This window comes from Dermacentor variabilis, chromosome 7, assembly GCF_050947875.1.
Source record: "Dermacentor variabilis isolate Ectoservices chromosome 7, ASM5094787v1, whole genome shotgun sequence".
Lineage (NCBI taxonomy): Eukaryota > Metazoa > Arthropoda > Arachnida > Ixodida > Ixodidae > Dermacentor > Dermacentor variabilis.
Window position 1 is genome coordinate 137624168 of NC_134574.1, and position 25216 is coordinate 137649383.

The 25216-nt window shown below is 48.3% G+C and overlaps 1 protein-coding gene across 1 annotated transcript in view; it reads right to left on the reverse strand.

Moving 5' to 3' along the window:
• The window catches only part of eag (potassium voltage-gated channel protein ether a go-go), a 157581-nt gene that overhangs the window by 12266 nt on the left and 120099 nt on the right, over positions 1-25216 (reverse strand). Inside the window, exons 3-10 of the mRNA XM_075700683.1 lie at positions 24505-24926; positions 23640-23759; positions 21359-21604; positions 20307-20493; positions 17575-17795; positions 15487-15684; positions 12554-12784; positions 22-267 (exon numbers count right to left, since the gene is read on the reverse strand). Coding sequence (XP_075556798.1) covers positions 22-267; positions 12554-12784; positions 15487-15684; positions 17575-17795; positions 20307-20493; positions 21359-21604; positions 23640-23759; positions 24505-24926 — 1871 coding nt within the window. The remainder of the gene's footprint in view (positions 1-21; positions 268-12553; positions 12785-15486; positions 15685-17574; positions 17796-20306; positions 20494-21358; positions 21605-23639; positions 23760-24504; positions 24927-25216) is intronic.

The window sequence follows — 25216 nt, forward strand, 5'->3', positions numbered from 1 at the left end:
GGAGATGGGGGACAAACGCACCAGGGCGCCCTTCTCGATGTCAGGCGAGGGCAGGATGGCGAGCGGGGAGGCGGGAGAGCGGCCGTGGTCGGTGGCGCTCCCGCCGGCCGGAGTGGTGGCGGCCGAGCTGGCCGAGCCGTTCTTGCGGAACTTCGAGAAGATCTTGCGCACCAGGTGGTCCTGGGAGAGCTCCTGGAGGGGCTCGTGCTTTCTCCTCTCGGCGAGCTCCTTCTCGCGCTTGACGTCAGACACCTTGCGGAAGATGAGCTACGTGGAGGGGGGAGGACAGAACAGAGAGCGAGAGAGAGAGAGACTTTGAGAAGGAGAGATGACAAGGAGGCACGGAGAGCGAATAATACAAGTAGGGCAAGAGAAGAGGGGTGGGTGAGGGGGCGGTCATTAATCGGAACTGCTGCGCGACGCCTCACAACAGTTGTGATCCTACTATAGGCCAATGGGCCTTCGGACCTGAGGAACGCACGACGAACGGCGGCCATGCCCTTCTGCAACGGTTTTTACCGATTGATTGATGGATGGATGGATGGATGTTATGAGCGTCCCCTTTGGAATGGGGCGTTGGCTTGCACCACCAAGCTCTTGGCATTATACTGCCTAATGACCTACCTAGGTTAAAGAAGAAAAACAAACCCTATGAACTCCCACAGCCAAAATTTTTGATCCCCTATTGATAACTTTGCTTTTGTACGTCGCCGCTTTTTGTCCATTCCCTACGTTTCCTCCACCAATCTTCCAATCGCCTCTTACTAATCTCTATTGCGGACATGTTTACTTTTCCACTGCTCTTGCTGATCCCAAGGGCTTCAAGGAGGCCAGTGGTGCATAAATCGACCGCTGGGCAGACGTCTTCACATTCTAATAAAACGTGCTCCATAGTTTCCCTAGCTTTACCGCCGCATGCACATGCTTCTTCTTCCTTCTTATATCTCGCTTTATAGGTGCGTGTTTTAAGGCATCACAATCTCGCTTCGAAAAGTGATGAGCTTCCCTTTGAGTTATCATAAATTGTTTCTTTCCTGATTTCGTTTTTTTTCCTCTTAAGTAGTTACTCATGGCAGGTTTCTTTTCCGTTGTCGCCACCCATGAGATTATTTCAGCATCTCCGAATTTCCGCTTGAGGTTCTTTGTTGTTGTGTTGCCCACCATACAGGCCGCATACTTGCACCGACCGCACCTAGAGTTACTGTATACGCTACCAAAGGTAGCATTTAATACCGTTCACGAGTGACCAATCTAGTGTAGGTTATCGTGCATTTTTGCCATGTTGTATATCATTTTCATAAACGGTATTCCTTTGCTCTGTTAACAGTAACAAGTGTTCGTGTGCCTTCAGGTATTGCTTTGTATTCCTAGTGCCTTCAATATTGTGTAACATGGTAATCTTTTTATAACACTGTTCCTATTAGAAATTTGTACTTTTTATACCTCTTACTGTTCAATGTGCCCCCCTTACTTTATGCCCTTCCATAGGGCCTGTAAGGTTCTTTTGAATAAATAAATAAATAAATATACAGTAACTCTCACCACACCGAGTGCGGCACGCTACCGGCACCTAGCGGGCACGCAGCGATGCGTGGCGCACAGCTGGCCTTCTAGCGAACAGCCATCCTAGAGCACTGGTGAAAAAAAGAAGTAAGGAACAGATTGATAGAACCGCATTCATTGCAAACGCATAGGTGACGGTACAACCGCGAATCGTAGAGATCGACGTTTTAAAATACGAAAGTCAAGGTCGAGTTCAAATGTGCAAAATGTCGGACGGCGACGTAGGTAGTAAAACCTCACTAAATCAAGCAGGCTGGGTGCCTTTTTGTCCCCGCCTCGTTTCGATGGAGATTACAATAAAAAAAATGGCTGTGGCTTAGCTAAGGTTAAGCCCAGGATGCGAAGCATACTAGCCTTTATTTTAGTTGTTGAACCACTGTTTAGCCTGGTGAACTGCTGTTGCTTGGCTATATTTGGTTCGGCTAGACGAAGAAACAACTCATGCGTTACTCTGCTTCGCCTTCAAGAGTGGAACGCGACAGCGTTCCCGTCGACCCGCCAAGGGGTGTAAGACAATGGGCTACGGCGCAGCGACTACGCGCCTCGCATTGGACGCGGTGAGCGTCGAGCAACGCAGCGTTCGGCGCGGCAACGAAATGTGCGCCTGAGCAAGCGACGTACGCCTGAGCCTTAGAAACAGCTCGTCAACACCGCACTCACTAGAGGCGCTTTTGTACCGCTTTGAAGCATCGTACTCGTGGCTCAGTGGTAGCGTCTCAGTCTCACACTCCGGAGACCCTGGTTCGATTCCCACCCAGCCCATGTTGCAAGAGTTGAGTTAAAGCCACCTAGAAACAAGCGCAGCTGCTTATATACCGCCGCGACGCCGCGAGCGACGGCGCGAGTTGGAGCCCCGTTTCTCCTCTGTCGTGACGTCACGGTGTCACGTGGTATTGAAGGCGACACCGCCGCGCCTGAGGAGCTGGGTTGAGCTCTAGTAATATGCTTCGCATAAAAAATCGTCGTCATCGGCCAGGGCCACACATCTGGAGCGGCAATTATAGCCAGTGGATGAGATAAACAAGAGACGTTCAGAGTACGTTTAGAGCCCCTCCTCTCTTCCTCACGTGGTCCCTCAAAGATCGCGCCTTGCTTTGATATGTCAAACCGGATAATTTAGTTTGATTTGTTAAAGGACATTTCACAGCTAATCCGCGTGAGCAGGTTCCACAAATGTTTCGTGCGAGGGCGTGGTCGATATCGATCACACATAGTCAAATTGTACATTGCGAAGCTGACGCAGCCTAGAGGAGCATGCGACGCATAGAGCGGGGAGTGTACAAGTACTGAACTCGGATATAGGGACGCGTTCGAAAAAAAAACTCGGGTATAGTGAAAGAATTTCACCGCATATAGTGACGCGTTCACCAAGTTACGCAAAACGCATTCAGTTGGCGCGTATTCACAATAAACTTTAGCACAAACAGAACGACGCAAGGAGGAGACAGGAAAGAAAAAGACGGTATGCTCTCAACTGGCATCTTTATTGCGTCACACCCCCACTTCAAGAAGGACAGCTTTATGGCCTAGTTTGTATTCGCTGAAATACACATTTCCCGCTAAAAGGTTACGCACAAGAAGAAAAACGGCCGTGGCTTAGCTTGGTTAAGCCTGGTGATTGCGAAGTAATAGTGACCGTAGCGCCCCTGGTGAGAGGAGCGGGAGTTAGGCCGCCGTTGGTGGCTACCGCCTCGCCTCGCGACGGCGTGAGATGGGGCCCCGTTTTTACACAGCTGGTGTGACGTCACACCAACCGTAGCGCCCCTGGTGAGAGGAGCGAGAGTTAGGCCGCCGTTGGTGGCTACCGCCTCGCCTCGCGACGGCGTGAGATGGGGCCCCGTTTTTACACAGCTGGTGTGACGTCACTCTAGGTCACGTGGTGTGACGTCACGCAGCGAGGTCACGCTGAAGGTCAATGGTGCCTAACACCGCCTCGCCACGGAACGGGCTGAAGTGCGACCTAAAGTAGCATTGCTTCGCAATAAAAAACACTGACGACGGCCGTGTCGTTGTCGATGTGTCATTAAATGAGAAACATGCGCAGATAGGTCGTCGTGACGTCAGAAAGGTCAATGGAGCGACACCGGGCAAAAGAAAAAAAAATTCTAGGAATGAAAATTCTATTTTGTACTGAGGCAATAGAAGCAACACTGGCACACTCTCATCCAAGTGATCAGATGCTTTATTTAGATGCTTTCGCGCGTGTCACGGCGTGTGATGCCATTCGTGTCGCGTCAACGAGGACGTTAGCGTCACGCCAAGACATTCGACGTCATGGCAAACGATGCTGGACAGCCAGCCACCTGCCAGGTGCTTCGCGTAACGTCGATTCCCACAGTACGTGAGATTTGCGTAATAGCTTTGTTTGCGAGGCAAACCAAGACGCGAGCTGCGTTAGACCACAACTGACGGATAGCTTTTGCGTGGTGAGCGGGGTAAACGTACGCTTCGTATGGATAAGGATGTGTCAGCATTGCTTCTGTTGCTTTGTACGACACCGACTTTATTTTCTAGACTCTTTTGTCTGAGTTTGTTCTCTCGATCTTTCTGATGTCATGGTGGCTTCTCTGCTCAAGCTCTTCGTGTCTGGTTTATTAATAAGGATATTGGGGTGCGACGCAATAAGTATCTCAGTTGAGAGTAGCGCCTTGATCCCGCCTTCTTCTTGTGTCACCCTGATTACGCAAACATTTGTTACAATTACACTTGCTAAAGTTCTATATGGCTAGATTTGGGGCAGTGGTAAACTAGGGCCCGTATTCGCAAAGCTTTTCGTTTGTACGTGATATTTTGTTATTGGCCGGCCGCCTTCCTTCTCTGACGACGCGTCTAGCATCAGGACAGGCTAGAATTGGTTCCTACGAAAAAAATTGCAACGTAAGAGCTTTCTGAGAAAACGGTGCCAGACACCCCTACAGGACTTCCGAAGGGCGTTATAACTGCCTTACTATAAGTTGTTTGGATGTTCTTACGCGGATGTACTCTTTTTTTTTTTATTGTTTACTATAGACAAATCAAGACGCGAGCGAAGTGAGGCGACAGCAGACGAATAACGTTGACGCTTGGTAAGCGTCTACAACCGCTGTTGGCCGCCGTAAAACGCGTTTTCTGTTGCCAAAAAAAAAAAAAAAAGAAAAACGAAAGAATGGAAAGGGCACACGTGATCGGCGGCGTAGATGCGGCAGAACAGCGGGCGCGTCAATCGATAAATGCCGGGCTGCGAGGACGGCAGGCCTACCGCTGCAAGGTACGCGTGTACACCGATGGAACGAAAGCCGCAGCAGCAGGCGGCCGCTTCCTCGTCGACATTTCCTTTCTTTCTTTCTTTCTTTCTTTCTTTCTTTCTTTCTTTCTTTCTTTCTTTCTTTCTTTCTTTCTTTCTTTCACCAGCATAATTTTAGAACCAATCGGGAAATGACCAGACCGGTTCTGTCTCGGCTCCTGTGTGTCGAGTTGGATCGCGTTCAATAAACGGAACGGGGGGGCCGATATCACACACAGAAGTCTTTCTATAGCTTAACTACTGTTAAACTACTGAAATGGTAAAAAAACGAACCATCGACTTCCGAAGTACGAGACAGACCGAATCACCGTCTTCAGAAGAAGACGACGATTCGGCCAACAACTGGCCGACAGCCTTGTACCAGTGCCACGTGGGAAAGGAAGTAAACGTTAAAAGCTACATGCACAAAATTTTATTGCTACTCGCGCGGTTCCACACGGATATAATTAATGATAATAGGCATTTATGCCACTTGGGGCTGAATGAGCTCTCGCGACTACTCGACTTCCGAATGCGCACTTTCGCTCCCGATTTAGTAGTTACGACTGCACAGGATAAACACATTTCTGAAGTAACTTGAAAATTTTCTACATAGGCTACGACTGTATGTTCTTGAGCCTGGTAAGTAACTTTCTTTTGGTGATATTACGATTTGCAAACAAACTTGCTGCATTCACCGCAGCTCTCGCCATCGTAACCCTTAAGGTCATCAAACATGCACGTGTAGTAGCAACCTTAGGTGCAGTGAGATTAAGAAACTGAACGCCTTGCTTCTCCTTGGACATTAACATTGCCCGTGTGGTAGCTAACGCGCACTATGCAATGAATACAAAGTGGCGATTAAAGTTAATATCTATCTATCTATCTATCTATCTATCTATCTATCTATCTATCTATCTATCTATCTATCTATCTATCTATCTATCTATCTATCTATCTATCTATCTATCTATCTATCTATCTATCTATCTATCTATCTATCTATCTATCTATCTATCTATCTATCTATCTATCTATCTATCTATCTATTTGTATATCTGTCTGTCTGTCTGTCTGTCTGTCTGTCTGTCTGTCTGTCTGTCTGTCTGTCTGTCTGTCTGTCTGTCTGTCTGTCTGTCTGTCTGTCTGTCTGTCTGTCTGTCTGTCTGTCTGTCTGTCTGTCTGTCTGTCTGTCTGTCTGTCTGTCTGTCTGTCTGTCTGTCTGTCTGTCTGTCTGTCTGTCTGTCTGTCTGTCTGTCTGTCTGTCTGTCTGTCTGTCTGTCTGTCTGTCTGTCTGTCTGTCTGTCTGTCTGTCTGTCTGTCTGTCTGTCTGTCTGTCTGTCTGTCTGTCTGTCTGTCTGTCTGTCTGTCTGTCTGTCTGTCTGTCTGTCTGTCTGTCTGTCTGTCTGTCTGTCTGTCTGTCTGTCTGTCTGTCTGTCTGTCTGTCTGTCTGTCTGTCTGTCTGTCTGTCTGTCTGTCTGTCTGTCTGTCTGTCTGTCTGTCTGTCTGTCTGTCTGTCTGTCTGTCTGTCTGTCTGTCTGTCTGTCTGTCTGTCTGTCTGTCTGTCTGTCTGTCTGTCTGTCTGTCTGTCTGTCTGTCTGTCTGTCTGTCTGTCTGTCTGTCTGTCTGTCTGTCTGTCTGTCTGTCTGTCTGTCTGTCTGTCTGTCTGTCTGTCTGTCTGTCTGTCTGTCTGTCTGTCTGTCTGTCTGTCTGTCTGTCTGTCTGTCTGTCTGTCTGTCTGTCTGTCTGTCTGTCTGTCTGTCTGTCTGTCTGTCTGTCTGTCTGTCTGTCTGTCTGTCTGTCTGTCTGTCTGTCTGTCTGTCTGTCTGTCTGTCTGTCTGTCTGTCTGTCTGTCTGTCTGTCTGTCTGTCTGTCTGTCTGTCTGTCTGTCTGTCTGTCTGTCTGTCTGTCTGTCTGTCTGTCTGTCTGTCTGTCTGTCTGTCTGTCTGTCTGTCTGTCTGTCTGTCTGTCTGTCTGTCTGTCTGTCCGTCCGTCCGTCCGTCCGTCCGTCTGTCTGTCTGTCTGTCTGTCTGTCTGTCTGTCTGTCTGTCTGTCTGTCTGTCTGTCTGTCTGTCTGTCTGTCTGTCTGTCTGTCTGTCTGTCTGTCTGTCCGTCCGTCCGTCCGTCCGTCCTGAAATCACCCTTTAACTCTTAAACGTAACTCCTTAACATGACACGCTGTTGTCGTCTTCATCACTCTGCATCCAAACTTCCATCGTGAATATACCAGCAAAAAAAGAAGACCGCGACACAAAAACACGAAGAGCGCTAACGGCACGTCACGGACGATTTATACCCTATTTAATAAGGCTCTGCTAATTATTTATATTTACATACTGAAGCCCTCTAGCAGGGCTGCGGCAGGCGCAATGTCACAGTAAACACCCGGCCGTCCGACCTTCAACGCCACCGACGCCTCAGCGGGCGCAGACCACTCCTACCCGTATGGCCATCAACACTCTGAACAACAGCAACAACAATAATAATGGAAAAATAGGTAGCCGTAATCTTGAAGATGCGCCTTGTTTTGGGGCCAAGGCGGGCGCATCTCCAGCGTCGTTCCTTTCTGCCCCCTCTTCCCCCTTCTTTTTTACTGTTGCGATTTAGTGTTTCCAAGCGCGTTGAGAAAGAAGGCGCCGGCTTTTCGCGCGAAATAATGAACACTCCACAGCTACAGGAGGCTGCTAACGAAAAAAAAAAACCTATAAAGAAATTTCGTGTAAACGCCAACGACGATCGAGAAGGAAAGAGGCGGCGGTATAAAGAGGACCGCGCCCGGTGGACAACGATGCATAATGGAGACTCTCTCTCTCTCTCTCTCTCTCTCTCTCTCTCGTTTTCACCGAGGAGGAAAAGTGTACGAGTGGCGGAAGCTAGAAAATGAAACACAAATGCGGCTACAAATTATTAAGGGCCAGAGGGACAGGTAGATTGAGAAGGTGATAAGAACAAAGACAAGAGAGAGAAAGGGGAATGGGGAAGAAATCCGAAGAGATCGAAAGGGCGAGAAAAAGAAAGAGGAACGTACACGGCTACGTAGAGACATTAGAGAGAATGATATAGGGGAGAAGAACGAAAGAAGGAAAGGGGATTAGGAGAGAACATAGACACAGTTAGAGAGGATGAAAGGAGGATGTATACAAGTACATAGAGACAGGAGCGGATGGGAGGAGGGAGAAAAGGGGTGAAAAGAAGTAGCCAGACGCGAGGCAGAAAAGAAGGAAAAGATGACGGTGTAATAGTATAACGACAAATGGGAAGAACACATAAGGGTGAAAAAGGAAAAGCAAGCGGATGATAGAAGAAACGTACAGACAGCGATAGAAGCAGAGAAAGAGAAAGAAGCAGGTGATAAGAAGTGCAGATGGCTCAAGTTAAAGAAATGAGGATATAAGGGAGGCGGGAGATGATGAAGAAACAGATAAGAAAAGGAGGACATAAAGGGGAGAATACAGAAGTGCAAAAAAGTACAACGAAAGAGGGCAACAACGAAGAACCAATGAAAGAGAACAAGGAAAAGAATGCGAGAGAAATAAGAAGGATATAGAAAGAGACAAGACTACGCAATAAAATAAATGAGAAAAATAGCAAAAAATGGGGACGGAAAGGAGAGTAAGGTAGAAGAGGAAAGAGAATCCCTTCGCGTGCTGACGCCCGTGCTATAAGCCGCGGAGCGTATGCATCGGGAATGCCTGGCTCACGAGCTGCCACGCGACGACGGTCAATCGGGTGGGCGGGCGGGCGGGAGTCCGAAGAGGTGGGTCGAAGGGATTCCCGACAAGGACGCCTCTCGACCCTGGCCCTGTTTCGCTTCCCCTCCCGTCTCCCGAAACGGGACGGAGACGCAAAAAAGAGAGAAAAGACGGAGAGATGCGCGCGGTCATCCCCCAGTGATCGGGGCCAGGGGTGTCGCTACGGGTCAAGGGCCTTCTCCCCGTCGCGTCCCATCGCGTTTGTACGCACGTATAAGCCCTGTCCCGCTTATGCCGTTGTTTAGAGGGATAGCGGTCCCGCAAGCTTCCCCCCTTTTCTTCCCCACCTCTCTCACTTTTGCGGACATGACGGAGGTAAACTGAAACGAAACGACAGAAAGTGCACAAGCGACATGAAAAAAAAAAAAGAAAGAACACAGAAGCCACTATCCGCTAGTTCTCGTGGTGATTCCGAAGCCCCTTCACTCTCTTTCTCTGTCCTCCCTATCTCCCTACATATCCCCTTTTTGGGGTCAGGTCAGACGGCGTCGGGGCGGTTGCTAAATATGGAAAAAAAAGGAGCCGCTGGCACGCGCGCGCGAGGCTATAAATGGAAACGCGATGGAGGCGTGGGCCGCAATTACGAAGCGACCGAGACAACCGTTCGTGCGCCGAGAGGTGTCGAGGACGTTCTCGTTGTCATGCGACGTCATCGGCGGCGTTCGCGGTCCTCCCGGCGGGATTTTTCCTTCGCGTGACGCGCGAACGGGCGCGCGTGCGTACCTTTACATGATGGCCAGCGGCGTGTATTATTATTATTATTGAGTAATGAGCAAGGTGGGGGGCACCCAATTCCCGGTATCGTTCGCGAATAAGAATTCAATTTTCGCTGAAAAGCGTTTATGCGCGCTCTTCTTTGGGATTCACACACACACAAAAATGAATCAGACACACCACACAAAGGTTTGCGTGTGCCTCACTTTAACGTGCCCTTTCCTGGCACTGTTTCAAACTGCGAAATCAAGTACCGACTGCAGCCCAACAGCAAGCTCTCCTGATGAAAGATTGTTCGATTTTTTATTAACAGAGTGCCCACTTTTCTGTGTTTCGCTTTCACCGTTCGTTTCACGAAAGCAGCCACCTCTTGTGCCCGCGAAGTCCCGCTGAGTTAAGTTAGTTGTTTAATTATTTGTGTAGTTCCCGCAGGGTCGAACATAGCAGTCAAACTGTATGTTTTCGAAGCTTAGTTCAAATTTAATTTCGCTTTGGTCAGTGCTGGGCATTGCGTGAATGGATGTCGAGGATGTGGTACTACATCAGGCCTTTTCTGCCTCTACGCTCGTCCCCGGGAGAACTATGTGCTGGTTTCGTGAAATGAAATGAATTGAAATACATATTTTCCGGTTTAGTTTTGCGCCCTTCCGCTGATCAGAACTGGATCCTTCAGTGACACTACTCCTGGAACTTTGTATAGCTAAGATACATTGTTTGATCTACCTGCTGGTTGTAGGTCTACAAGCCATTTCCGAATTTTTTTTTCTTTAGAAAATGAAAGGATTTGAGCCGACTTAAATTGAATCCAATCCGTTTTCTAAACATCTGTTCTGCCGATGTTAGCGTGAACTCCATAATGCCTTATTGAATTGGCTAAACCTAGATAATGTTTCAGGTAGATTGAGACGGCAGCGCATTGGGACGATTGGGACGGCTGGTACGATTGGGACGATCGTAACGTCTCAACATCACGCGCACCGTTCACAGATGCTCAACCGTAAGATGACGAATGCAAAAGAGACGACGTCAACAGTCAATGAAACGGGTCTCGTGGTGCTGCATTTTCGCGAGCAGTTCCGGTAGGCATCGCGTATAAGCGTATATGCACTACGCATACGTAATATCTTGGCAACGAATTTAAAATTAACCACGTGCCTACGTAACTGCTTGTTGACACATACAGTTGCGAAAAAGCTGCGCATCACGCGCTGCCCGCTGTCTCGTTAGGCAGCTTTCGCCACTCAAAGCCCATTAGTGTGGCAGTGCACGCTTTACAGGAGCGCGCACAACGAGGAGCCGCAAGCAATAAGCGTTTTCCAAGCGAGCAGGTGGTGGTGACGTGAAGCTCCTTACTTGTGATCAAAATTTAGTTTTACATTTCGGGCTTGCCACAATTTCGACCCGTGAAATGTCGAGGGCAAGAAAAAAAAAACTTGGCGTCTTTCAGCTCTTGCTCATTCTGAGGGCTCACGAGGTGACGCTTTGTACTAGTTGAAATCGAGGGAAAACGGGGGAAAGGCGGGAGATGGAAATTCAAGACGATGAGCAAAACGAGAACGAAGTGAAAGCGGGAGCCAACGTTTCGACAAGTGGACACGTCTTATTCAAGGCGACACGTTGGCTTGTCGTATGTCGCCTTGAAGAAGACAAGTCCACTTGTCGAAACGTTAGCTCCCGCTTTCCCCTTGTTCTCGTTTTGCTCATCGTTTTGTACTAGTTGAGTAATATTTGGTTAAGGGGCGTAGGGCAGGGCAAAAAACTGCAGAAAGTGGTCCTTTTTTTTTGTCTTCCTCGTTGTTCATCATCATCGCCATCATCATCATGGTAGATCGGCTCTGCGGAACCCCGTAAGGTTTATTCGCCCGATTGTATCACGAAGCTACAAAGGGAACCCATACGGGTTTCTTAGAAAGAAAGCTTCCCAGTTGAGGAAACATCCGGACCCGGACGATTTTTTTCCTCAACTGCGAAGCTGTCGTACTGGGAAACCAGTGCGGGGTTTCCTTTTGTAGCTTCATGCTACATTCGGGCGGTTGCCAATTCTTCCTTTCATCATCATATGTTTTTCTTTCTTTTTCTTCGCCTGTGTGTGATCTCAACGTTCCTTGGCTGCGCTTCAAGCGAGTCTTTCGTCGGCCCACAAGACTGTGAAGGCACTTTTGTGTTTCTTGAGGGCGACTGGCCTGTGTGGACGTCTTTGACATTAGTAGGTGGCCTCCGCGCGCGCATGCCCGAAGCCACCAGGTCTTTCCTTCCACTTTCCCTCTACATCCCATTCATGTTTTTATTCTCCTCTTCTCCATCCTCCAGCGCAGGGTAGCCAAGCAGACGCGTTTCTAGATGACATTCCTGCCTTCATTTCTTTACTCTTCCCCCTGCGGGCCGAGTATAGGTTATCCTAACTGCCGCCTCACAACGCCTTTGCAGCAGTATATCGTTCACGCCCTTCTCATATGCGCTTAACGAGTAGCTTAGCTTAATAAAAATCACAGTGAGGAAAAAGGTGGACAAAGACAAGCGCTACTCCGAACTCAAGTTTCGCTGTGCTTTTTATTTCGCTGAGTCGCTTGTTCAGTTATGGAGAACCAAGTATCCCAACAATCAACTCTTCTAGAACTCATATGCGCTTCTCCCGAGCGAGCGATGTGCGTCAAGCGCACACCTTAGACTCAGCCTGTGCTGAGTCTAAGAAGCCGAGTCGTCGCCTGGCGTTGCATCCCATATATGGGAACGCTGGCACGTTCGCACGTACGTTAGCCTGGGACGAAACAGTGAGCTAAAATGTTGTTGCGTTGGCGCGACAATGAATGCCGAAACACTGCCACTGCGGAAACGGGGAGTTGAGCGCGAACCTAAACTCTCTGTTGCGCGAAGCTGCGCCCAGAAAGACGAGCAACACTGAAATCGCAACCACATAAAGCGGCGAGCAAAGTCACGTTTCGCCGTATCTGAACTGACGTGTGTGCCGGCTGTCCGTACATGTAACCGTCGTACATTCCGGAATGTTCTCTCTGGTGCTCGTGGATACATTCTAGAATGCACGACATTATTCGTGTCGTGCACGTAATCTGATTAGACACCCTTCCGCTGTAAAGTTCTTGAGGACGTTTGAAAAATTCTGGATACAGTAGGTGCGTCGAGCGATAACAAGATGCAAGCGATCATTCGGAATCTGGTGAATGAATGAATGAATGAATGAATGAATGAATGAATGAATGAATGAATGAATGAATGAATGAATGAATGGAAATGGAGTACTCACCCTGTGCCTGAGGTTGTACGTGAGTAGGAGGTTTCGCGCGAAGGAGTTCGCGAACGCGTGGTAGAAGTTGAGCACCTCAAGCAGCTTGTCTCGCTTGATGGAGTGCAGGTCGCAGTAGGTGAGGGCGCGCACGTTGGCGCACGACTGGCCAATGGTGGGCTCCTTCCAGAAGGCGTCGCCGAACACGTCGCCCCGGCCCAAGATGGCCACCACCTCGTCGTCCTGGATCACCTGCGCGACGGAGGATCCGCTGCCGTATTGTACACTCGGCGCAACTTACGGGTGGAACAGAGTTTTTTTTTTTCTTTTTTAGAGCAGCGCTTGTTCTCGAAATTTTTTAACTCTCGTGGTTTCCCATACAATCTCGCGCGTCCCGAAAGGACATCCGAATACGTGGAACGGTTGCTGAAAACGTGACACGCGAACTACAACAGCAGTGGAAAGACGTTATATTTAGAGCCGCCAGAATTACATTGCAGGTGCTTTTTTTGTTTCGTTTGCAGTCGACAATCAATGAGATAGATGGTGCCATGTCTACTTTCCCTGTGCCGTGTGCATTTGCACTGAAACGGCAATGCACTCTGAAAAAGAAAGCGGACCATACAGCGCGCTTGTGTTTGCTGAAGATGTTGCTTGTTGGAGACAACGGCGCAGGCGTCAATTTTAAACGAAAGACCACGAGTGAAAAAGATCACGAATCAATGAATGTGAGACAAGCTGAGAGTTTCGGTCGACATCAAGCCTCATTCTCGCTTATTATTTCTTGTTTTCCGTGATCATGATTTTGATCAGTGAAGAGACCGCAATCAAGCACGGGATGCCCGCGATATCAACTTATCACCGTTCTACGAATACATATTCGGGTGCACATTTCTAATGTGAATAGTACCTGACGGTCGTCTAGTACTCGCGCGACCCCATAAAGTGATCAAGCATGTGTTTACTTAATTTAATCTGTTTTTCTTCTCTCTCTTATTCTTCTATTTTCGTCTGCCTTCTAGGATGCCAACTCTGGAATGGATGAAGTCGGGACGGCAGCGGAGACTGACCCCGTCAACGGCAGAAGCCGCCAGACTGTTACATGCGATACAAAGTTGCACTTTTTTTATTCCTACCATGTCTAAATTTACACCAAGACAGGTGCAGTAGTTGCCTGGGGGAAACAGATAGCAGTACAGGTAGAGGTATTGTCAACGGTTAGGGCCTACAGCAGAAGTAAAAGCCTGATAAAGACGAAACGACGTTTGTGTTTATGACCACGCTAGAGCAGACAGAATAATATATATATATATATATATATATATATATATATATATATATATATATATATATATATATATATATATATATATATATATATATATATATATATAATCTGGTTTATTGATTGCTACTCAGTAGAAAAAGAAAAGCGAACGTCGAAACATTTCGCTGCTCAGAGTGGGTGGTCAAGTTGCCAGTCAAGAATGTTACTAAAAAGTCGGAATGGTTGGCGACCCTACTCCATTCCTGTGTATGGGGTAATCAACGGGAAGTTCAGCTGATCACCCGCAATCTCGCAGCAAACGATTCTTAAGTGGCCATCGTAGCGGCTTGAAGTGTCAAGCACGTCAACTTATGAACTTGACGAGCACACAGCAACCGTACTGGCCAAGCGGCGTAGGTTCAGATTAGGTCGCAGGTTAGATTTACTGCTGCAGCTTCCACGTTTCGATGAGGGCGGAATGCAAAAATTCTTGCTTTGTGCACATTAAATAACCACAGTTCCCAGCTGGTCAAAATTAATCCCGAGCCCTCGACTGCGACGTCTCCCATAGACCCTGCTGCTTCAGGACGTAAAACCCCAGCATTCAGTCAACCAGTTAATTAGTAAGACAATTAGTTGATTTGTTCATACAATTAATTATCCAGTCAGTCAATTTGTTGATCAATAATATGAGTCAGCAATTATTCTCTCCATCAGCGAAAAAATCTGACAGTCAGTTAGCCGACCAATCAGTCAGTTGACCAATCAATCAGTTTGTCAGTCAACCAGCCAGTCAATCAGTTAGTCGATTAACGAGTCAATCAATCAATTAGTTGACGAATCATTCATTCGGCCGATGTGTCAATCAATCAATCAATCAATCAATCAATCAATCAATCAATCAATCAATCAATCAATCAATCAATCAATCAATCAATCAATCAATCAATCAATGGCTTGATCAACCGACAGGACACGTTCACATAAACAAACGACAACGACCTTCCTAGGTATCAATCATCACTTCCAGCGCATACATAGACGAGGGACAAAAAAGGACGACGAAGACAAGCGCTGGAATACCAACTAGCCCGCACCCAAACCTTGCGACCGTCCCAGCTCTATTGTTTCCATCACCTGCCCATCAACTTTCATTGCAAACTTAACAAGTCACCTCTGTTGTTAAAACGAGTGCGTCCAAATGTATTTTTGTTTTATGTACAAACCACCCCTTATGTAATACCCCCCAATGGGGTCCTTAAGAAAATAAAAATGAAATGAAATGAAATGTCGAGTGCAGCGGTCGCGTTTAGGCGACTCCAGGCAAACACATACTCACACCCAAAGTACATTAACAAAACAGAGGGGGCAAGGAAAGCGACCTATGTAGGCTCCGTTCACAAACAGGGACACTCACACACATAATGTGGGAATGCACCTCGCTCCCGTTCTCTCATCCCCCCGTCAGCAGCGAGACTGACTGGACAGCCTGGCTCAGTTCCGGGGACGTCGACCGACAGCTTGAACTGGTGGAGAAGGCCAAGCAGGCCCAGGGCCTTACTTGAGCCCGATCCCTCAGCCAGCTCTCCCTTTCCCCCTTCCCCTTTTCAATAAAGTTTGCAACCACCAGTGGAGGGGGGGGAGAGGAAGGAGAGGATTCGCAAGACGCGACGAGCGTCGCACTGACCTCCAGCGAACCGGCGACCACGAAGGAGAGGGTGTCGATGCTCTCCCCGGTGTGGTAGAGCAGGTCGCCGGGCGCCGAGTGGTCCATGCTGAAGTACATGGCGAGCGCGCGCAGGCAGCCGTCGCTCGCCAACCGGAAGGCCGGGTGTTCGTTGAAGACCTTGCGGTTCAGGTGCACGCATATGTCCGCCGTCATGTCCTGCGAGACGAACGGGGAAGGGGGGGGGGGGTCACGTCGGTGACACACACAGCCACAGCACCCGGACGCGCGAGGTCGCCAGCGCGAAACCGAAGAAACGCACGCGCCACGAAAATCTACCCCTCCCCCCCCCCCCCCCCCCACGCGTATAGCCTTCTATATACGAAGGTATAGCTACGCTTCCTCCTAAAACCTCCGTTGGTACTCCTAAAACCACCGAAGGTCCCGTTGCAGTCGAGGGTCCCATTGCAGTCTCTGACTTTGGGAACCTCGTCTGTATATTGTATCTTACCGATTCGTTGTACTTAAAGAATAATAAACTGAAGCTGAACCCCCCCCCCCTCCCCCACGCGTATAGCCTCCAATATACGAATGCATAGCCGCGCTTCCTCCTAAAGCCACCGAAGAAGCGTCATTAAGCGATGCCGCGCACATTTCTACGGTTGGCCGAGTGTGCGGCGAACGGCGCTTTTATTCGAAGAACGTCGAAAGCACAGGGACCTGAATTTTTTGGGCAACTCCGAAAGAAGACGCGAAGCGTTTTATTTAACGCCGCTAACAATGAAATGTAATTCCGCTGCGACACTTGAGCGAATACGAAGTAACAGTAAGCGAAAAGGCTTTCTTAAGGATTGTAGACAAAAAAAAAAAAAAACTCATCGTGTTTGTGTGTGCTGAGTGCGTTTGTATGTGCGTGTGTGCGCGTGTGTCTGCGAGTGTATCATGCGAGCCAAGTGAAACAACGATAAAACTACGACTTTCTCCACGCCGCTCCTGAACCACGACTTGGTGTGCTGGAGCCGGGAGACGCTATGCAAATATATACGAGGTTACGCAAATATGCACACCGTTATGCAAATACGCACAACGTTATGCAAATATATGAACCGCTTTGTAAGTATATAGCACGTTGTGCATTCACTGCTATGCAAAGGACTCGCAACAACAATCCACGATGCGAGCTGTTAAAGTGAGTTGATGATACCGATCCAAAGGAAGGAAACGACGCTTAATCCTGCAACCCTCGCGGAAGCACGGCGAAGCGTCGCAGGGGGTGAGGGAATGGGAGGTGAAAGGGGATAGAGGAAAATACAGGATGAGGGAAACTAGACGCCCCCGTGTGCAGAAGCGGACAATGAAATTGGGGCCCCTCAAAGCGCCCCGCGTTCATTCTCTTCCGGTGCCTTCCCCACGTCCTCCACATGCTTGACTATCGCCGCGCAGCGCACACACACCTAACGCCCTGCGAACGCGAAAACGGGAAACCGCCACCCGCAGATGCATATGTGTATAGGGACGACGCTTTGAGTCCGATTCCGGAGTCAGTGGAATACCGGACCGTCCCGCGGCGACTTTCGCTGCGTCACACGATGCTCGGCAACGTTTTATGGTGTCGTCGACGTCCGCAGACCGTTTTGCGATGCCCTAGAATACATTCTGACTGTTTACGGTTTCTTCCCGCATGTATTCGGTCGTGAAACAACCTCGGTTGTTTCTTTTCTTTCTTTTTACATAGACTTACATAATGACCTTCCTATACCTTCCACGAACGTGGCCTATACAGTAAAACCGCGCTATAACGAAAATGATTATAACGAATTAGTAATGAGTAAAATACTTAGCGCACAAGGACCGAGCGCTGCCTGTAGCCTTCTTTCCTTCCGTATAAATTGTGCTCACAGTAAGGCTTTTCCTCGACGAAAGAATGTTTAACCAACCAGCGCAAGCAGCTATACCCTGTCGAAGTAACGCGTATAACGAAGTAAGTTCGACTCCCCTCTCGAACTTCGTTATAGCGAGGTTTTACAGCATCGACCTCGCCGATAAAACAGTCGCTGTAACAAACATTCTCTATAAACCTTCAGTCAAACGCTGTGTCTCGCGTCGTACCTTCGGGCAGTAGCTGAGCACCTTCTTGGTGTCGATGCCCTTGCTCATGGCCCACGTGGAGACCACGTAGTCCATGACGCGCTCGCTCAGGGCTCGTGGCACCTCGTGCAGCTTCATGAACTCGCGCACGTTGTTCAGCATTTCGTGGTAGCGCGCCGTGGCCGACGTCATCTGCTGGATGATGGTGGTCACGTGGCCGAAGATGGTGGCGTACAGCAGCGCTGTAACCCAAGTGACGATCACACAAAAAAAAGCTTCGCACGAAGAAAGAGCCGAATCGGATCGACGGTTTGTCGTTCTTTCGATATTTATTTAGTTAATCAATTCCATTACTCCTTTCGTGGCCCTGAGCCCAACACATAGATGAGTGTTTTCTTTCCTTATTTTTTTTCGAATTAGAAAATGAGATAAATGAACTCGTACAAACAGAAAAAGTGGTTAGACTTAAACAGGGCTTAAAATTGTAAGGGCTGCGTTAATAAAAAGAATAATAATAAAAAGCATACAAATTACAGGTGCTTCAACCGGCACGGCACTATACTGTTGAATGCAAGTGTCGCACACATTAAAAAAAGCAAACATAGCCATTAAGTAAATACAAATGTGCAATTGCGAATGCGGAACGTGAACTGCAGAGTACAGCTACCACGAACACTACGAAAAAATAATAATGTCGATGTTGAATGATAAGACAACATACTAAAATTTTCTCGAAATTTTTCTAGATTGTTAATGGGCAACAGAAATGACGGTAAGTGGTGCCATTGCAACGACTTTTCGGGCCAACGTTACGTGGGCTAAACGAATGTAATGACGTTCAGTTATGGCTTTCTGTCAGTGTTTGGGCCGTTCTTTATTTCTTAGTTATACACATATGTTACGAAAGAAACAAAGGATAGAACGACAGATCGAAGGTTGGAGAGGAAAACAAACAAGCTTATTGCATTTTTTTTTCACAATCCATGTTACCGTATCTCGTCTCTTCTATTCGACGAGAAGCTGCCTTACTCAATTCAACCTTAGAGACATATTATTCGCTGCAAGTTGGGCATTGTTAGATACGGGACCGTTTCCTGAGCCTACTTCGAGTTCACCAGACCACATCGAATCGCGCCACAGTTAATTAAGAAGCGCAGAAGCACGGATACCACATTCCAGAGGCGCAGCACGTGCAAACAAGTTGGCGGCCCCCACCTCGTGTGCCGCAGGTGGAGCTATTCACTGCTTGACTCTTCCCGAAAGTGAAACGAGAGCCTGGCACTGTTCCAGGTAACTTGGGTCCAAGAGGCAACACGGGTGTAATGCACCGTGAAACCCTGGCAGCTTCGCCCTCACCCGCCTATTGTGACGGCGCATTGCAAGTCAGCAAGGCAAGACCGCAGGGAGAAGTAAGCCCTCGGACAATTGGGGACCAAGCAGCGACTCTCTTCGCCGGGTGTGACACAATAGCACTGGCGCCTACCATTGGCCGAAAATGACGACACCTGAGCGGGCTCGCCGACTGGCAGAAAATGGCGTCACCTGAGCGGGCTCTCCCATTGGCCGAACGTGACGTGTCTTCGAGACACCGAAGGGCTTAAAAAGACACAGACCGGGAGCAGCAAGAGAGCATTCCTAGAGCATTCCTTCATTCATCTTTTTCGAGCTTCTGGCCACGGGCCACAGCGTCCGAGTTGCTGCCGGCCCGTAATGACTTCTATGACGGTTAATTGACTCTCACTGTAAATAACGTAAATAAACCTCCCAACTTTTCATCCCGAAGTCCTCCTCAACTCCTACAGCCTCTCCAGAAGAAAAGAGGATGGGGATGGTAACGGTAGCCGTACCCTTTGCAACAAACCGGCGTAGATCATTCATTCATTCATAAGATACTACTTTCTGCCTTTTGCAGTCAAGGCAGGGGCAGGTACATGAGTTTTAATGGAAGGAAGAGTATACAACAGAAAGGTTCCATGTTCACAAAGAAGGCACAAAGGAAAGTATCGAAAAACAAATAATAAACTGCGCGCAATCATTACACCCAGCATAAAGCTCGTACGCTCGTAAAATTACAGCTTTCCGAAACAAAATTCAAGCACAAGCGCACCTAACAAGTACAAGTAAACTAAAAAAAAGGCAGGCTAAGATTTATTCTATTAAAAGCATAGGCACAGACGCGAAGTAACACTCCTGTTGGAGTACACCGGCCGATAAAGTTCATACTAGCTAATCGAAAAAAAATAAAAGCCTAGAAAAAAGAAAGTCAGAAACAGCAGTTCTGCGGTAGGCTCGTAACTGCAAGACGGGATGAACCCATAGAAATGTGCTGCAAGCAACAGACACACCACAAAATCGAAACGATTCGATTTCAGCGAAGTTTCCTACGATGAATAAACTCTTACTCGGCTAGGCCAAACATTTAAATAGTTGCGGTCAGCGACACCCCGATGACCACGGAGACCCCCACTCTGGCGTGCCTCATAATCATATTGCGGTTTCGGCCGCGTAAAACCCCATAGTTTAATTCAATTTTGAAGAAGGGAAGAAGGAACAAGCTGACAGATCCCAGAGTGAAGAAACGACAAAGAATTGAGTACGGCAGTCGGAAGAGGAAAGAAGAATCACTGTCGGACACGATTAATAATAGTAAAAGATTGACGCAGCAAGACGTAACTAGACGCAAGTGAGCAGGGGAGGGCGTGACGTCGTAACCGCGACGAGGCAAGAAAAAACTGGCAGCTCCGCGCGCTCACCTCCAATGATCATCATGCATATGGTGAAGACCTTCTCGTTGTCGGTCTCGGCGGCCACATTGCCGAAGCCGACGCTCGTCATACACGTCATGGTGTAGTACAGTGACGTCACGTACATGGTGCCCCGAGGGGGCCCGCCCACCAACTCCGCTTTCAGGCCGTGATGCGAGTCGTTGACGTAGCGGACCTGCGTAACGGCGATTTAGCGTTGAAACACCCGCGGCCGCTCCAATAGGCTACGTACTAGGTTACGTAATAGGCTACATTGCGGCATATGGCGCTGCGACGTCTGCCTTTCTGGCCTTACGTACAGACGTTCACGTGTGAGAGAGATCTCTCTCACACGTCTCACACGTTATGGGTGTTGTGCGCCCGACACCCATAACGCATAATATTCTACCAGATGGCGCAATTGCACTTTCGGAGCATGGGCGACGATTGTGCACGCTGACATGCTGCCAAGTCCAAGCTTGTGCCTTATGTAAAGACTGCTTCCTGGATAAACAATCGGTTGGTATAGTCAGAAGCTCGCATTATCGCTTTTCGCGCGTCTCTGCTTTACTGTGGTTGTCTAGTTTGCAGTGTGCTAGAGAGGGGAAAAAAAGAGTCGATACAGCTATAACGTATATAACTTATGGCTCAATTCGACATAGTTCGAGAGAAAAAAAAAACAATCAATACAGCTATAAGGTATACAACTTATAGCTCAATTCGACATAGTTCTAAGCGTCGCCTCCGAAATCGCGCGGGCGCGCTTAATTCGACATAGTTCTAAGCATCGCCTCCGAGATCGCGCGGGCGCACTTTTTCTCCGGTCGCCTCATTCGGCGCTCTTCCCTATGCAGGAGTAGAGTTATTGTATATGCTACCGAAGGTACCTTTGGTAGCATATACAGTAACTCTATGCAGGAGAGCGTGGCCACGATGGGTTTGCGCATTCGCGGCTCTCGGAGGCCACGATTCTAATGCCTCATTTCGCTCCGCGGGCGAGCAACCGCAACGCGTTGACTTAAAGATCGGTTCTCCTCGAACACGGTCGACGGGCGACTCGCCTTGAACTGTGACTGCGTGACGTTGGCGAGCTTCCAGAGCCAGCTGAACTGGACCCCGTTCTCGGCGTCGCTGCGGCCGATGCTGTACCAAATGCAGGCGAGCCAATGGGCCACCAGCATGTAGAAGCAGAGCAGCAGGATCAGCATGGCGGCGCCGTACTCCAGGTAGCGGTCCAGCTTGCGTACCACGCGGCCTAGCCGCAGTAGTCGCACCACTTTGAGCGCGCTGAATAGGCTGCCGATGCCCTGGGTGGTGTATAAGGGTCGCGCGTTACAATAGAAGGGTGACGGTTTGGGCTAGCTGGCTTTCCATTTTACATCGTGTGGCGCAGCGCGAAGCAGGGACACAGGACGCAAGAGAAACGAGGACAAGCGCTTACTGCCAACTGAAATTTTATTGCCTGGCGCAAGGTGTTATATATTAAATAAACAGAGGGAAAACGACATAAAAGCATATATATGTAAAAAGAAACAAAGAGTGGGTTGCAATAGTCGAGTTTTCGAACCGAATTAGAGTGACGGGCACACTGCATACGCTGACGGTGTTGCTGGTTCAGCGTATACAGCAACTCCTCGGAACATATCCCGGTAACTTTTCTTGTTTTTTTTCAGACAGGGTCTTCTTTGGCGACTTTTGATAGATTTGGGGTTCGTCGGATCTGAGTATCTGGCCATCTTTCGCCTCATCAAATTACACGATTTCAGGCATTCCGGTGCACGTGGGACAACGAAGAAAAACGCATCAAAAATGGAAGCTTAGAAAAAAGAAAGGCGCTCAAAGTTAGCGTTTAGCTTTGTACGCAACTGTAAGTAAATAATTAGCGGAGAAAGAAGGCGGTAGTGAAACCCTGATGCGCTAGTTCAAAATGTGCACGCCTAAAACAGGAACCGGAATTGTGGCTCTGCTCGATAAAATAATATTGGCCGATCCCGGAGATAGTGCCGTCTAAAAAGAAATTAAAAGTAAAACAAACTAAAGTAAATGTTGGGTAAATAGCTTTGTGCAAGAGCAAACAACAAAGTACACTAAAGGCGCCCCAGACGACCCTGTCTTTCTTAAATGTCAACCGCTGTCGAGTAGCCTTGTTTTTGTACAAGTGGTGCTTCAGCAATAACGTCTTCTCTCGCGTGGAACTCACAGCGTGCTTTCTGGACTAACGTCGAGCATCACTACACACCTATTTGCACTTGCGATCCAATTTGCGATTTCTGCACGTTGTGTGGCCTTTCAAGGCCACGCATTCCGCTGTGTGACCTTGAAAGGCACTCCAACGGAATCATGATTGGCCTTGAAAGGCGTGATCGTGCGTTCCCGCACCGTATTCGTGTGCATGTTGCCCATATTAAAAAAATACTTCTATAAAATTTTGCAGATAGGATCACCGCTGTACACAGCGTACAATTTGCGAGAGGACATAGCCCATCTTATTCCGCTAGTGCAGCCTGATCAAATTCCAAAGGATCGTAACCTAACAGTGATCGCGCTTCGAGGAACGAAATTTGACTGGACCACGGAATATGAAGCGTTGCCTGCGCGTCCCGTGCTACAAAGGCATTTGTAAGTTCTCGACGAGTGATTGGTCTCAGAGCGAGATACCTTAATCATGCATGCTGTGTGTTTTGTGGACCTTTCGTGCCTCTCGTATGTCCTGATTCAGTAATAATAGCATACACGAGGAGTAGAACGTTAGGCCTGCCGCCAGGCGGTCTCACTAGTTTTCATCAAAAAGCCCGTCTCCCTGTAGAAAAAAAAAATCTTTCAAATAGCAAGATGAATACCTAATATACTCCTGCTTGCGTAGAGAGAGGCATGTAGAGGAGAGGTTCTAAAAGCGCGAATAGTTCATTTTTCTCAACACACGTGAATATATTTGAAAGTTCGGGCAATGGACAGTATGCATGGATCTATCTATCTATCTATCTATCTATCTATCTATCTATCTATCTATCTATCTATCTATCTATCTATCTATCTATCTATCTATCTATCTATCTATCTATCTATCTATCTATCTATCTATCTATCTATCTATCTATCTATCTATCTATCTATCTATCTATCTATCTATCTATCTATCTATCTATCTATCTATCTATCTATCTATCTATCTATCTATCTAATCTCCTTATCTAATCTCATTTCCTATGAAAAGCAGGCTTCAGTAGCCTCAGTAACGTCGTATATTCGGCCCATAATGAATTCCGTACCAAATACACCGATCGGACATTAAAGCATACATTTAGTACACGAAAGTTCGAAAGTACGCACACCCCTCCTTACCTGTTGGTCCTCGCCGTTGTCGAACGCATTGAAAACGTCATACGGCAGGCACGACAACAGGTCGATGGTGAACCATGACTTGAGGTAGTTCATGCGGATTATCTTCGGGTCGGACACCACCTACGATGGGATGAACAAAAAGAAGAAATCCATGTACGGAGGATATACAGAGTGTTTTGACAAAGGTTGTCTCAGATTATTAGTAGGAAATTTCAGACAGCTTGATAGTTTTTGGCTTACGCTGACGAAGACATCTGAAAATGCGCGATAATAACTACTACGATTATTAACTAAATTTTGCTACTGAACATATAGTGCGGCAGCAGCTGAAAGCTTGAACTTACCAATTCAACTATGCCATTGAAGGGTACGTTATCGTGTAACCTAGGGCTGCCGTATTTAGGTTCACTCCACGTGCAATGTCTCGCATCGTGGCCTTTGAGGTACAATACTAAACGAATGAGTAAGTGAAGGAATGCATGAATGAATGAAAAAATAAGACTCCCGATCCTCTTCGCATAGTCTCGCGAAGCACTGGCACCTGACTAATCAGGTAGACTAAAGAACATTTAACTTCGAACAAAGTTGACTGTTCCTCCGAAGTTCACCAGCTCACTCACTCACTCACTCACTCACTCACTCACTCACTCACTCACTCACTCACTCACTCACTCACTCACTCACTCACTCACTCACTCACTCACTCACTCACTCACTCACTCACTCACTCACTCACTCACTCACTCACTCACTCACTCACTCACTCACTCACTCACTCACTCACTCACTCACTAGCCTATCCATCCACCCACCCACCCACCCACCGATTCGCCTGTCGGAACAATCTTTTAACGGAGGGTCTCACCTCTCCTCCGGGTCCGACGAACGTGGTGTGGAAGTTGAGCACGATGTCGATGAAGAAGATGACATCCACGATGGAGTCGAGCACGAGCAACGACACGTCCTCGCTCGTCTTGTTCTTGAAGGCCACGTTGTACGGCACCATGATGGCCGTGTAGAAGGTCAGGCACAGGATCACCCAGTCCCAGATGGCTTTGAAGGCGCAGTAGTGGAGCAGGATGTGAGGCGGCGTCTTGGGCGCCTCCTGGCGATACTGGGGAAGCACCTCGGCGTTCAGGCTCATCATGTGCGCGATCTGCGACTGGCGAGACGTGCCGGCGCCGGCGTCCGCTTTGATGGCGGCCGGAAGGTGCGACGAGAACTGCACCAGCACCGACCGACTCCGGGTCACAGAGCGGGCAAGCCGGGCGAACTTGCTCAGGCCAGCTGCAGTGGGGACGATGGGAACAGACGACAGCAGAGTATGTTAAGAGCAGACGATAGCAGTAGAAGACACCAGCAGACGACAGAAAAATGAGGGAGGGCAAGAAAAAAAGGGTTACATAAATATGGAACAACGTGGTTACAGGGAATGTTTCCACAGACACGTACTCAGACGCTAAGACGAAGATATCAGCAACGGTACTTGCAAGGCAAAGAAAGCGCCGCGGTAGCAGGGGCCCACGACGAGCCCCCGTGTTTCTTTTACAAGGCATTGGTTAGGCAGATTAAGCTCT